Below are 15,525 nucleotides of genomic sequence, written 5' to 3' on the forward strand. Positions count from 1 at the left end.
GGCTTATTTCAGGAATCCTCATATGCAAATGACACCACCCTTATGGCAGAAAGTGAAGAAGAACTAAAGAGCCTCTTGATGAAAGTGAAAGAGGAGAGTGAAAAAGTTGGCTTAAAGCTCAACATTCAAAAAACTAAGATCCTGGAATCCGTTCCCATCACTTCATGGCAAATAGTTGGAGAGAAAGTGGAAGCAGTGTCAGATTTTATTTTCTTGGGCTCTAAAATCACTGTGGACTGTGACTGCAGCCATGAAATTAAAAGATGCTTGCTCCTTGGAAGGAACACTATGACAAACCTAGACAGCATATTAAAAAGCAGAGACATCACTTTGCCAACAAAGGTCTATATAGTCAAAGCTATGGTTTTTCCAGTAGTCATGTACTGGTGTGAGAGTTGGACCATAAAGAAGACTGAGTGCCGAAGAATCGACACTTTCAAATTGTTGTGCTGGAGAAGACTCTTGAGAGTCTTTGGATAACAAGGAGATCTAACCAGTTAATCCTAAATCAGAAATATTCATTGGAAGGAGTGATGCTGAAACTGAATCTCCCGTAGTTTGGTCACTTGATATGAAGAGCTGAGTCACTGGAAAAGACCCTGATGGTGGGAAAGATTGAGGGCAGGAGAAGAAGGAGGTGACAGAGGACAAGATGGTTGTATGGCATCACCAACTCAATGGCAATAAGCTTGAGCAAACTCTGAGAGCTAGTGAAGGACAGGGAAGTCTTGTGTGCTGCAGTCCATGGAGTCGCTAAGAGTCGGACACTACTGAGCGACTGAATAACAAGTGAAGTTTGAGAACATATGTTTCCCATTTCCACTTTGTTATGGAAGGTTTTATGGAGGAAGCAGCATTTCAGGGGGTCTTTAAACAGGGGAAAGATTTTGTCCCAGGGCCTTGAAGCCCTGACTGTTGGCTGTGTTTTCAGGCATTAGGGAGACGTCTAAGCCATGTTTGTAAAAATACAAATCTTTGGCCACAGTTCGCGAGAGGGAGGGCGGTGGTGTTCAGTTATGTGGCATAGCTGATCATGAATATTAGCCAAAATCCAGTGCCCCTAATAATTCCTATTTCCTTATTTTGAGGATTCCTGAAATAAGCCTGTTGTATACTGTAAAGCAGTTCCCTAAGACAGCTTTCAGATGTGTTACTCTGTAATATTCTCTTGTGCATGAGTTTGCTTATATACATGTCCCTGGTCAAAGACTGCATCCTCCCTGTCTAGATGTTTACCCATAAAATGTAGTCCCTGCTTAATGACTTATTCTTTGAAACACTGGCGTGGGGTAGGGGGTCGGGAGAGAAGGAGCAAAAAATTTTCCTGAGTAGCAACAGCTTTATTAGAAAACAGTTATTTTGAGATTCTCATTCAGATGTTCTGAGGTATTTAGCATTATCATTCACAAAATTGTCTTCGGGTTGTTAAAAAGACAACAAACAAATTCAGCATTTTAGTTCATACGAGATGCAGTTAAAGTTCAAAGAGGGAAATCTGTTTACTTTTATATTTAGCCAACTTAAAATACAGTGAATCCCATAGAAATTCAGAGTCTCCAGATCTCAGATGAAGGTAATGATTCTGTAAAAAGAGGAAAAGTCTTGGCTAAAAGCATTGTGTCATTTTTGTAGCATTTCAAGGATTGAGTTACGATGATTAAGACAATCAAATGCAAAGCAAGGTAGAAATATTACTTAGAATGTTTGCTTCTTCTTTACTATTTTTCATTGCTACTTTCTTAATGCCTTAAGTTATTTAGGGTTCAGGCAATTTACAAGAATATTGAAAAATGCCAGTACCAAATGGGAGTCTAGACAGTGGTTGATGTTCTTAATTTGTCTAGATTTTAAAAGGAAAACAAATCATCTGAGTAGTATTATAAAAAACAATTCATATTGTTTACACTGAAAGAATCAACTCAATTAAAAATAATAATGCCTGCTTTTTCTAAATAGCTTGTTATAAAAAATATCCAAAATACTGATAATCAAATATGTTTAACCTAGACTATAAAAAATTATTCTGATAGCATTTCCATATCAGAGTATTACCATGGTTTGTATAAAGGACTATTTTGATCTTTATGCAAAGAGGGATTTAAGTAGGATTATTATTATTTGTTTTACTAAATTTAAGACATTAATATTCATTGCAAGTGTATTCTACTCAATGGTTTTATTTGTAAAATGTTTTCTGTAAGTGAGAGTTTATGGAATGTTCTTTTTATTAAAATTTTCAATCATACAGAAAAGAGATAGATTCTTTAGCAAGCACTTAAAGATACACACACAGAGCCAGTAGTGATTTAAGAATCTTTTGGTTTTATTGCTGAAGCAAGCTATTCTTGCTCTCCCTTCTCATTTCAAAATGACTTCTTAGATTATTGAGTAAGTTAATTTTTAACTGTGCCTATGTATGTAAATCCTCTTGTTAAAAATCAGCCAGTGTTGAAACAGCCAGCAAATTTCATGATCATCACTAATAGCTGTGGCAGTCTAAGTAATATGAGAGTAAAATTCACAACCAGAGTCAGATAATATTAATATTAGCCAAGCAGACAGTGTTGATACTGAGATTCCTTTTCAGACTTAAAAATACACCAGTAGGATTTAGTTTTCGTGTTTCAGTGGCTTTTCACATATGTCCTACCTCTGAAGAGTGTCTATATGTTTCTCCTAGGAAAAGGTCCTTCTGTGTATACCCAGTTCAGAAATTTAAGACAGATCACTGAGTACGGTTCTTACCAGGTTCTTACCCTGCTACTTCTGTTCATATTGAGGATAACGGATGTTGTGATGGCAGAAGGAGAGGGAGATTCTGGGGAGGGGAAATAAGCAGACATTGTAAAGGAGTAGATCCAAAGCACCTTTTTGGTCTAGGAAAGGTGGAAAGGTCCAGGGATCTTTTCTGTGTGTGCAGTGGGGGAAGGCAGGTGGGTGGGAGGGACTCTGTATATCTACATACTCTGCACATGTCCTCTTTTCCAGATCTATGTTTCCGTGACCTTCTCGTTAGGGCTATCTCACCAACTAATTTGTACAGAGTGTTATTCTGTTAACTGTCTACTATCCAACTTTCCGTTCATCATGGGGTGTGAAAACTGGAGAACATGGATGGCATCTGCCATCTCTAAATCTGTGTTTGAGAAAGTGGGTGGGAAAGAACCCTCTTTTCCTGCATACTCCCATCATGTTCTCAGATCATGAACACTTTTTTTTTTCTTTTAAGAATCAGTGGTTCTCCTTTCAAAATGTTTCATCGGATATTTAAAGATGTACACAGCTGCATATTTCCCCCAAAGGTTATTGGCAGAAGTAATAGTTGATATCACCTGTGTTTCAGTTTGATGGGAAACTAAGTGACATTGGTTACAATTTAAATGCTTTTTTATTGGTGAAAGTGAAGTCACTCAGTCGTGTCCGACTCTTTGCGACCCCATAGACGGTAGCCTACCGGGCTCCTCCGTCCATGGGACTTTCCAGGCAAGAGTACTGGAGTGGGTTGTCCATTTCCTTCTCCAGAGAATCTTCCCAACCCAGGGATTGAACCCGGGTCTCCCGCATTGTAGGCAGACGCTTTACCGTCTGAGCCACGAGGGAAGCCTTGCGAACCCACGGACAGTAGTAGCCTGCACCAAGCTCCTCCGTCCGTGGGATTTTCCAGGCAAGAGTACTGGAGTGAGTTGCCGTTTCCCTCTCCAGGGAATCTTCCCTGTAAATGGTTTATTTCCCAGGACGTTGTGCCTGCAATTCACCCTAAGTGCCTCTAGATGGTGGTAGTGTCTTTTTCTGGAGTGCAAGTTCATGTCATACTACGTGTTGGAAGGAAAACAAAAGAGATGCAGGTGGGTACTCACAAATTACGTACACACATATATAAAGTATTTCTGTATTATGTTATACATTTGTATGATGTTATTAAAGTAGTCAATATGCTGATCAACTTTAATAAGAAAGTAAAAACACATAAACATAGGAGGAAGGATAGAAGAAATATGATATTTGTGGAGAGATGGCCTTTGTTCTTGGCTTAGAGCCATTCTCTTCCCAAACTGAGTTCCCCACTTGTGCACAACCTTCTCTTTTGGCCCAAACCTCCAGGGCTGAGCAGATGGCAGGAGGCTCTGCTGAAAACCACCTGGCAACCCTCAAATGAGCTGCCGAGCATGACGCCCTTGACTCACTCAGATGCCTTCTCAGGGCCAGGGGTCCTGCTTACCTCCTTTCTCTGGGGCTTGGCACTCATCACCAGGGCCCTCCAGCTACAGGATAAACAGAGAATTCTGCCACTGGCCCTAGCAAGCATCCTCTGAATGGAGATGTGAAAGAAGGCAACACAGCAGATGTCCTTGAAAAGTCACAAATCCAGTGCGTGTCCTTTTGGGCAAAGAGAAAAAACTCACTGCCTCAATTTATCCCAATAGAAGAATGCATGGATGGAATTGATCTTAGGGTTGAAGACTTTTAGGACTGGTACCTTCCCATCCCTTTCCTCTTCTTTCCTCTCTCTCCTTCTGCTTTTCCTTCATTACACACACACACACACAGACACACACTCATCTCTCCTCATCTTTCTGGGTTGACTTTATTTTCTCAATTGCTTCTCTGTGAAGAGGGGACATGGCTATCAAGCTTACATTCCTAAAACCACACACAAAGCAGTGTAGAGGTTTTTTTTCTTATTCACTCCAGATGGGAAAAAGGAAAAGTCCCCAGATAGCCTACTTTGAGCCCATGTGTCTAATTAATGAAGCAATCAGTGTGACCTGGGCAGAGAGAGAGAGAGAGAGAGAGAGAGTGTGTGTGTGTGTGTGTGAAGTTAACTGTCAGTAAAACACTGTGTATGGAAAGGGTGAAGAATATTTCCCTAAAGGATGGGGTTGGTATTTGCAAACAGAAGAAAAAAAGTGCTAGGCAATTTTTTCAAAAGGTCTACCCTGCATTGTTCCATTTGCAAATATTCTTAAGTAAAGTAATTGATGAAATTGCTGTGCAGCAGATAACTTGTTGCTAGTGTTGTTAACCTGGTTTTCAGAAAGCTTCTGAATTGGTCCAAGAAGCCCGGAAGAGTATTTTTATTTTTGTTCAGGCTGGTCATGAAGAAGACAGCCTTCTGCTCACGTAATGGGAGCCAGTGTTCCTGGCCCAGCCCGCTCTTCCCTCTCTGCCTCATTCTTTCCTGTCCCTGCTGGTGGACTTGTGGTTCCTCAGGGCTAAGACCTGTGTCTTATTCCTGGTTGTCTTCCCAGCACGTGGCATGAAACTTGGCACATAGCTGATGCTCAGGGAATGTTTATCAAGGAAATCGATGAATAATAATGACTAGACCTGCAGCAAAATTGGTAGACCACAAACCCGCTGCTGTTATGCTATCTGGGCCACACCCTACAACCGTTAGTGGGAAACTAATCAGGCGTTAGGAGGAGAAGCCTGGCATCACTGCGTGTACCTCGCACATGAATCCAAATGCATATTCATATGAGCCCACATGCATGATTAACTTGGGAAGCTGACAGGAAGCAGTCAATCTGTTGAGCAAGTTTGTGTTTTATAAACCAGATGTTCGGTATTATTATTCATCGTTTCCTTTGATACCAGAATGGTCTCCATTATGTAGCATAGGAAATGAAGGATATGGAATAATATACACTTTTTATACAGCTGAATACCACAACCAAGCATTTCAGAGGCCTGTTCAAAGCCTGGGCAAGTGTAATTGAATGGCAGTTCATTTTGGGATTCACACTTGGACTTAAGTTAATGGGATTTTGCCCAGATGGACCATTGCGACCCCCCTCTCCTATTCCTAACCTTGGAAAATGAATGTTGACTTTATGTCTGCATTTTTCTTGGAAGACGTGTCTATGAATCATAAGCAGTGCTCTTGCCTCAATGGCCTTTACAGGTTAGGGAGCCACAGAAAAGCAGGGACCCTCTAGTGTGGTGTGGGGACAGAGGGTGTCTGGCTCTGGTTGGCTGTGTAACTCTTGATTGGTGGTCTTAAGAAAAAAACCGTTTGCCACAAGCTGCTTTTTCCTGTGGCAGTAGTACAGAATGCCTTTCAATCCAAAGGTGCTTACTGTGCATTTTAACTTTCAATGTGATGTTCCTTCTCCACGAAATGTTGAAGGTTCACAGAACCCAGACCCACTGGAGAGTGGGAAAGATGGAACTGGTCAAGAAGAGCAGCTTCATGTTGTGCAAGGGCTCTTTCCGGAGTGCTGCCAGCCCTCACGGCCATACTGATGAACTGGTGTACGATCGGGAGAGCTACGGGTTAGGGTTCTGGCTAAACCAATGCAAATCTGAGCCAGAACTGTCCCTGAAAGAGGAACATGTGAGCTCATAGCAGTGGCTAGACTGAGTCCACTGCACTTCCTTTGTTTACCTGTAGCTGCTTAAAAATGAATGGTTTCTGTGCAAATGCAATATTATGGTTTTTTTTTTTTTTAATTTAAGTAATGGTACAGTAATTATATTTGGAATTAGCCCCTGAATGAAGTTGATACTATATCCTGGCTTAATATTTAGAAGTTAGTTTCCCATGATCTTGTATTTGGGCCAGGACAATTACCAGTGACTTATAACTGATTTTTTACTGTTTGCAGGGAAAAGTTTCATTTCTCATTATTGTCAGTGGTTATATGTTTATTTCATCCGTGATACATATTGGCATTGCTTGAAATTTTGATTTGAGCTCCAGAGTGGAAGTTGCCCAGGGTTATGGATCAGTTCAAATCAGTTTTCTTTGTAGCATTCAGGTTTAATCAAGGAGTCAGAATGTGGGAAGATTTCTGATTCTGGGGGAATTATTTATCATGGCTTGGTTTTGCCTTTGAAAATGGCATTGCATGCCCCCATTGTTGGCCATAGTATACTTTAAGTATATTTAGCAAGGTATTGGAACCGTGGTTCCAAAAACTGTTATATACTGGTTGGCTTGGCTCCTGGCAACAGTGATTGTCAGAATTATCTTATAGTTAATATTATTGGTTATTAATATTATATATAGTTTGTTTATTTATACTAGTACCAAAATTAGGCTGCCCCAAATAGTAGATTACATGATTAAATGTGTATTACTCCCGATTCTCCAGAGAAAGAAAACCATAAGAGATGTGTGTGTATGTTTTTTCCTTAAATGTAAGATAAGTATACACACACAAGGAGAAAGGGGGAGAGAGAGATTTTAAGCAATTGCCACTTACATACGTGCTGGGGACTGACACCTCTGAACACTGTAGGGCAGGTTGGCAGGCTGGAAATTCCAGCAGAATGGGGTTTTACAGTTTTGCGTCTGAAGACAGTCTGGAAGAAGAATTTCTTCTTCCTTGGGAAAATTTTTTTGTCTTAAGAACTTGACTGATTGGCTAAAACACACACAGATTATGGAGAGTAATCTGCTTTATCAAAGTCTGTTGAGTTTTTATTGAAATATAGTTGACCTATAATATTATCTTAGTATCAATGTACTACATAGTGATTTGACATTTTCAAACATTATGAAATGATCATCACTATGTCTAGTAACCATCTGTCCCTGTACAAAATTATTATATTACTGACCACATTCCTTATGTTGTATATTATATCCCCATGGCTTATTTGTTTTATCACTGGAGGTTTATATCTCTTAAGCCCCTTCACCTATTTTATTCCTACCATCCACCCCCTCCATCTGTTTGTTTATCTGTGAGTTTGTTTTTATTTTAGCTTGTTTGTTTTGTCTTTTAGATTCTGAGTATAAGTAGGTTTCTTTTAAACTACTGCCTCTGTGCTGGGAATTGAAAAGTGTGAGATTTTGTGAGTGCTCTTTAAGAGCAGAATCTCCATGTCCCATAACTCTATGCCTCTTCTAAAGATAAGTCCTGCTGATTTTCAAAGCCACATGTTCAGGGGTCTTGACTTCCCAGTGTAGGACCCCTGGGCTGAGGAGCCTGGAGCTCAGATCACTTGCTCCCTGGGGAGTGCCTCTATAGTTATGGCGTTCCTCCTGTTGGTAAATGCTGACTTGGAGGTATGGGTCTTGACTTTACCACATCTCTGGCCCTCCTATCCATCACATTGTGGTTCCTTCTTTATGTCTTCAGCTGTGGAAAATCTTTTCTGCTAGTCTTCAGGTTGCTCTCATAGATGGTTGCCATGTAAGTAGTTGTAATTTTGGTGTGTCCTCAGGAGGAGGTGATTTCAAGGTCTTCCTACTCCATAATTTTGGCCATCTCTAAAGTCAACTAGTTTAAGTGTTAATTACATTTGAAAAAGACATTTACAGCATCTAGGCTGTTGTTTGAGCTAATGACCATTGCCTAATCAGGTTGCCACATAAAATTTACTGTCACGTCATGAATTCCCAGTCCTTGAGGGATCATGAGATTCTTGCATTGTTTTGCTTGTCATGGAAGAATAGGCCCATCTTGACATAGAGGTAAAACTGATAGAAACATGTCTGTCCCTGTTAAGGGTTTTCCCGACTCATATAAGTTTCTCTTCAACTGTCATCATTATTGATGGTGGAAAGGATTGCCTTTTAACAGTGCTTCTTGAATTTTAATATGCATACTAATTATTAGAATAAAGATTCAGATTCAGAGAATCTGGAGAAGGTTTGGGATTATGCATTTTTAGGGCACTCAGGTGCTGAAGGTGCTGCCGTTCTGCATACTACAAGAAATGCTGTCCTATTGCTCAAATAATCTATTGGAAGAAGAAGACTGGTAAAATATTGACCAAGTTTAATGACCTGTTTTCAGGAGGCCTGCCAGTCCATGGGGACCTCAGTCCATAGCACCCTCTAGATTTCAGGATCTTCTGCTTATAGCAGTCTTTTCAAAGAAGACTGAGGGAACAGCATCTTCTTTTTTGTGAAATTAAAAGTGACGCAAAAGTGCCCAAACATCAGAAAACACTCTAACCTGAAGATCGTGGATTCTCATTCACAGGTTGCCTTATTGGAAACCTGAATGGACTGTGAAACCAGGGAGTCAACCTCTCCTACTGACTGGCCACTTTGGGCCAGTTTTGTTCCGTGTCATTGGTGTCACATGCCTTAATCTTACTGGAGACTCTGCTGCTTGCGAGCCATGTGATCTTGAAGGCACGGAAAGGAAACTAGCATCCTTTGAGCACTTGCAGATGCCAAGTACTTTGATGGGCAGTTTCACATTTTATCTTCATGACAACAATGCTGAGGAATGGTTGGTGTTATTTTATATGAAAACATGAAGGGTTAGATAAAGATTCAAAGCTGAGAACTAGAACCAGGTTTGTCTTGGACCAAAGCCTACTGTTAACCAAGACTCAGTTTCCCCATTTGCTCTCAGAGCAGAGTAGGGGTTTATACCTTTCTCCTGACACTGTTGTGAAGGATAGATATGATGGTGGGTCTCAGTGCACTTGTATGCAATTCAGTGAGTTACAGAAGAATACTATGGGCCAAATTCAAGGGTTGTTCTTCCAGAAGGAATGTTCAGCTTCTTACCACTGATTCAGAGATGAAATGATCAAGTTATTTTTTCATTTTGTTTGTTTTCCATCTGGGACTGGCATGCAGATATATGTCGAGATTCAAAAGGGCCATGACTCAGCTACCTTGGGGAGAATAAATGCTTCCAGATTCCATTGTTTGCAGCAGGGGCAACTCGTAAAACCCCTTATGCTCATGCTTTCTGATCCTCAATTTCCACATTAAGGAGAAGCATTAATATTGCACATATTGAACATAAAGTCTGTAAAGTAAAACGATAAAGTCAATCTGTAGTAATAAAATAAAATGAATCACTAGGATCCAAACAGGGCTTTATTTGAACTCAAATGGCCGAATGCAGTAAACAGATCAGCTGGAGTGACTGATGGTAGCTGACATTGTTTCCCCCGCCCGTGAGGAGGGGCTAGGATCCTCATCAGCACATCCAGGTAAAGGAATATTGTCCTCCCACCTATGCCATAAAGACTTGAGTGGACACTGGTCCATTTCCAACAGCCCTTGGTCAGGAAAGGATGAGCTAGTGAAAAGGTATGGCCCCTGGCACTGTTTTTTCCAGACCATTAACTGGCTTTTCTCTCTCCATCCAGCTTGCTGATGATCAGGGCCCCGTCCTGATGACCACGGTCGCCATGCCTGTGTTTAGTAAGCAGAATGAGACTGTGAGTACAGTGACTGGATTTCCTTCTTGATGCTAAGGGGGTTGTTAGCTCAGACCTTCTCTGACTCAAGCTCTGGTGACCTTTATTTACTTATTTAAGGATGGAGGATGTATAATTTTTCCTCACTTTTAATCCTGCTGTTAGAATCATGAAATCAAGAGTAGATGAAAGGAATTCAAGCAGGCATCTGTATACAGTATGCAGCACTTTCCCAAAATTCAAGTGTTTAAATGACCAGAGGAAGGAAATCTCCAGAAGGAATCCTTGATTGTGATGGGATGATCTCACTCTCATTTATAGGTCCCAACCTTGAACTAGATCCCCAGGGCTGTGACAGTGAAGTGTCACAGATGGGATGGCTTACAATAGAAGTATGTTTTAACAATTCTAGGGGCCAGAAGTCCAAAATTAAGAAGTTGATTGTAGGGGAGACTCCTTCCTTGCCCACTCCAGTCTCCACCTCTGTCTTCACGTGGCCCTCTTCTCTGCTTATCTCTGTGTCCTTTCCTCTTATAAAGACACAAATTGTTGGATACAGGCCCCATCTTGCATCCAGGATGATTTCACTTTGAGATCCTTAATTAAGTACATCTACAAAGACCCTATTTCCAAATAGGAACACGGCCAGGGGTTCTGGGGGCAGTTGCATTGGGGGGAAACAGCAGACAAGATAGTAGCAATGTGTATCTTATTCTAGAAGGCCTTTTCTGACATTAGCAAGTATAGCACATCACGTGACCTTGGGACCTGGAACCCTAGAGGCCTCTTCCTTTACCTCAGTCCTTGGTTCCAACTGTCTGGAAAAATGTTAGGGTTTTTGCATCTTTCTCTGGCTATTTAGTCTCTTTTTCCTGGGCACCAGATGGCAGTATAAATTGAGAACATAGTTAACATGCTAAGTGTTTCCTGTAAAAAGTTTCTATAATAGAAACTGATTAATGATTGAAACTCCTTTAGCCTCTTCAGATTCTTGATTTTCAGGAGAAAAGGAAATGTGTTGAGGGTTATAATAGGCACTGTTTGGCCTGAGAAGCTGCCGTTCTTGCCTAGGAATGTTTTGGGTAGAGAATAGAAGTTACCTCTTGCAAACCTGGATTAAGCTTCAATTTCTCTCAGTTTGAAGAAGGCCAGACAGTGCCTATGGTGTATGACTTTTCAGGAGATTATATTGATTCTGCCAAATTAACATTCTGCTGTTGGTATTGTTTAATGTTTCTTTTCAATAGAGATCGAAAGGCATTCTTCTCGGTGTGGTCGGCACAGATGTCCCAGTGAAAGAACTTCTGAAGACCATCCCCAAATACAAGGTAGTGCATTGCTTAATCAAGAGTCGAGAGCCAGATGCACGAGATAATCTCACAGCCTGCCATAGTGACAAAAAAAGCTTGAAGGAAACCCACTCTTTCTAGACAGTTCTGTGTTGTCTTGTTTCGGTAGAATAATAACAGTCCAGGAAGATCTGATTAGGTCTACATGTGCCCACCCACGTTTGTGTGGGCCTGTGGAAGTCTACGCAAGTCTGCAGGACTATACAGGTCTTACATCTCTGATGATTTTCTAAGCCAGTTTGACTTACCCCAATCTGAGAACCCCCTAAAATCTGTTGCTTCTTAACAGAAACCCAATGAGGCACAAATAAAAGTGGTCCCTGCTTCTATTGAATAAATATTCCCTTTATCCTGAAAGGTAATGGGGTACAAATTAATATTCCTTTCCTAGTGCTGCATTAAACCTATGTCGCTAAGAGAAGTTTAAGTTTGTTTTGAATTCTGGGGATAGTTGAGAGGGTGGAGTAGGGAAGCTTAAACACAGGGTCTGCGTGCCACCTGGAATCATTTCACTGTATGGTGTTTTTCCTAAGAAAGCAAAATAGGTCATGCGAAGATGAGATAGAGAGCTGAGGAGTGAGATCCACAGGGGATTGTTCGGACTCAAGGTGTGAACCCCTGCCTTCTCAGGCTCCCCTTAGTTGTGGACATCACATCACCACTTTCCATAAGCCCATGCCACACCTCTACCTGTTGGCCCAGGCTTCTCAGAGAACCCATAAGGTCAGATTCTGCCCAGTGCTTCCTAGCTGGTCCCTAGAACCTGATCCACTCCTAAAAGAGGAAACTTCTTTGAATAAGCAAGGCATGTCTGTTCCCATGTGCTGATCCCATTTAGGTGATCAAATTAGAAAGCTGCCTTCATAATAAAAGGAAATCAACTCTAAGCTAAAATCAGATGTCCAGGCTACAAAAGGTGGCCTCATTAACAAAAGAAATTTTCTGATTGGGTTTACTGAGATGACAAAGGTCTTTCTTCCTGCTATCACCCTGGAGCTCTGACAGCCAGGTTCGTTCACCAAAAGGGCTTTTCCATCTGGAGTTCAGTTTCCAGAGCATAATACGACATCTGTTTGACCCAAACTCACACAAGCTGCTGCTGCTGCTGCTGCTGCTGCTGCTGCTGCGTCGCTTCAGTCATGTCCGACTCTGTGCGACCCCATAGACGGCAGCCCACCAGGCTCCCCCATCCCTGGGATTCTCCAGGCAGGAACACTAGAGTGGGTTGCCATTTCCTTCTCCAATGCATGAAAGTGAAAAGTGAAAATGAAGTTGCTCAGTCGTGTCTGACTCTTTAGCGACCCCATGGACTGCAGCCTACCAGGCTCCTCTGTCCATGGGATTTTCCAGGCAAGAGTACTTGAGTGGAGTGCCATTGTGTTTCGCTCCCTAGAGGTGGAAAGTCAGGGGGTTAGGGAGCTATTTGAGGTCCCTAAAGATAGTGGACTTTACTCTTATTGAAATCCTTAGACTTAGAGGCCCAGAATTGCTGGCTCACTGTTTAAGAAAGGGCATCCAACCATTACCACTCTTAAGCCTCTAGCATCATGTAAGATGTAGAAGCCCAAATACAGGGTCACTATTTAATATATGCCCAGTAAATCCAGAAAAGATGAACATACAGGTGTGTGTGTGCTTAGTCACTCAGTTGTGTCTAACTCTGCGACCCCATGGACTGTAGCCTGCCAGGCTTCTCTGTCCATGGGATTCTCCAGGCAAGAATACTGGAGTGGGTTGCCATGCCCTCCTCCAGGGGATCTTCCTGACCCTGGGACGCATGTCTCCTGCATTGGCAGGTGGATTCTTTACCACTGAGCCACCTAGGGAGCCCAGAACATATAGGAAATGGTAACAATTACCCTGTGAATTTGTTTCTCAAAGCTTCTTCTACTAGACAATGTACTAACATCTTTATAGCATTATCTCACTTAATAATAGGTAGACACTGCTATCCTTGGCTAAGGAAACAAGAGACTCAGAAAATTTAAATACCTTGCCCAGTCTCAAACTAGCAGTGCATGCTTTTAGCTATTACCAATCTAGACAGCATATTAAAAAGTAGAGACATTACTTTGCAAACATAGGTCCATCTGGTCAAAGCTGTGGTTTTTCTAGTAGTCATGTATGGATGTGAGAGTTGGACCATAAAGAAAGCTGAGTGCTGCAGAATTGATGCCTTTGAACTGTAGTGTTGGAGAAGACCCTTGAGAGTCCCTTGAACTGCAAGGAGATCCAACCAGTCCATCCTAAAGGAAATCAGTCCTGAATATCCATTGGAAGGACTGATGCTAAAGCTGAAACTCCAATACTTTGGCCACCTGATGTGAAGAACTGACCTATTGGAAAAGACCCTGATGCTGGGAAAGATTGAAGGTGGGAGAAGGGGACGACAGAGGATGAGATGGTTGGATGGCATCACTGACTCGATGGACATGAGTTTGAGCAAGCTCCAGGAGTTGGTGATGGACAGGGAAGCCTGGCGTGCTGCAGTCCATGGGCTTGCAAAGAGCTGGACACAACTGAGTGACTGAACTGAACTGAAGCCTAGAGCCATAAGAAACAATAAAGGACAATAATAGTAATAGTTAAAATATATATAAAAAATTAGTAGCTAAAATAATACAATAAGACATTCATTGAACTTTTCACTGTGTATTTAGTATGGTAAAAGTGCTTTATACTTACTGTTCCCACTGAAACCGCGTTACACTCCCATGAAATAAGTACCACTTGGCCCCATTTTTAGATGAAGACACGTGAAATAACTTTCTTATTATTTCTCGTTATAACTCAGCAAGGAAACGATAAAGAAAACAAAGTGTAATAAGGGGATAGAAGAAGATCAGCTACAGAAAATTAGCTGCTTTCCCCAAAGGGTCTGGGAACCAGAGACCCAGGTGTGGCATACCTTAATCTAAGTTGCCCTTCCTCTGGTCCCCACCAGAGCTGTGGGAAGAGGTATCCATGGCAGCTGGAGTGAACCGTGGGTGAATGGGGCTCTCTCATCTAGGAGAGGAGAGCTCCAGGGATCAGAGTGCAGATCACACCTTTTTCTCTTGATTAACACCTTGTAAAGATGAGTCAGCTCTTGGCTCATGTGGTTTTCCCAGAAGATATTGATAGAATTCTTTCTTTTCCATTAGCTTCATAGATTTTCCCACAAGCAATCAGACTTCCTGTAATTTTTATTAAGAATTCCAGACACCCCAGCAATAATTTCCAGACACCACAACCTCTGTTAATGTAAAGAGCCATTTTATAATTAGGTTCACTTCATTAGTCCCGATTCTCTGCTCTGGGAAGGGAGGCACCTCCTTCCCCAGGCTTTTGGACCACAAGGCTCCTGGCCTCCAGAAAAGCGTGCTTCAGGATGGGGGCCCCATTGGCAGCCCCAAGTGCCAGGAGGCCTTGTGTCCCATCTGCTCTCTGACTGCGGCATGGGACTGCATGTTAGAATGGACAGAATGGCTAGTTGTATTTCAGATGAAACAAAAATTAGAGATTTCATTAGAGATTTCATATTGATTTGAGGCCCTAAGCTAATGTTGGACATTGCCATCTACAAGTTTTAGGGTTTTTGAGAGACTCATCCACAGAATGGGGAATGTGTTTTGAGATTTGCTAAGTTTCTCTTCTTATATCTACATTAGATTATATCCATTTGCAGTCAACAAACCAACAAAACATTCTGATGTTATTTTCTCACTGTTCTCCTGGGAAGGATTTTAACCAGATAGTTTCTGAATGTCAGGAAGACTTTCTTAGGTACAGGCTTGAGGAGGACTGACTATGTACCACCCATAGCAAATCAGCTTCTCCTTTTCAGCTTACGTTTGATATTTACTCTAGCTCAAATTTTAAAGATGAATGAGGTAATATTTGGGTAAAGTGATGACTATCTTAAATACATGCAGACCTTAACTGGAGCACCTGCCATGTGCTAGACATTATGCTAGATTCTGGAACAGTCAAAAGATGAGTGAGAGGGCTCCTTTCCCACAGAGAGCCCATTCTGATGGGGGCGTGTCTAGAATAAGGCAGATGAAGGAAAGAC

General features: G+C 41.7%; 1 protein-coding gene across 2 annotated transcripts in view; it reads left to right on the plus strand.

Moving 5' to 3' along the window:
• CACNA2D3 (calcium voltage-gated channel auxiliary subunit alpha2delta 3) overlaps positions 1-15,525 on the plus strand; it is an 874,546-nt gene that overhangs the window by 654,746 nt on the left and 204,275 nt on the right. For both annotated transcript variants that reach the window (XM_040246536.1, XM_040246537.1), the window contains exons 14-15: positions 10,072-10,143; positions 11,370-11,450. In XM_040246536.1, the coding sequence (XP_040102470.1) occupies positions 10,072-10,143; positions 11,370-11,450 (153 nt within the window). The remainder of the gene's footprint in view (positions 1-10,071; positions 10,144-11,369; positions 11,451-15,525) is intronic.

Source organism: Oryx dammah, unplaced genomic scaffold, assembly GCF_014754425.2.
Source record: "Oryx dammah isolate SB20612 unplaced genomic scaffold, SCBI_Odam_1.1 HiC_scaffold_9, whole genome shotgun sequence".
Classification (NCBI taxonomy): Eukaryota; Metazoa; Chordata; class Mammalia; order Artiodactyla; family Bovidae; genus Oryx; species Oryx dammah.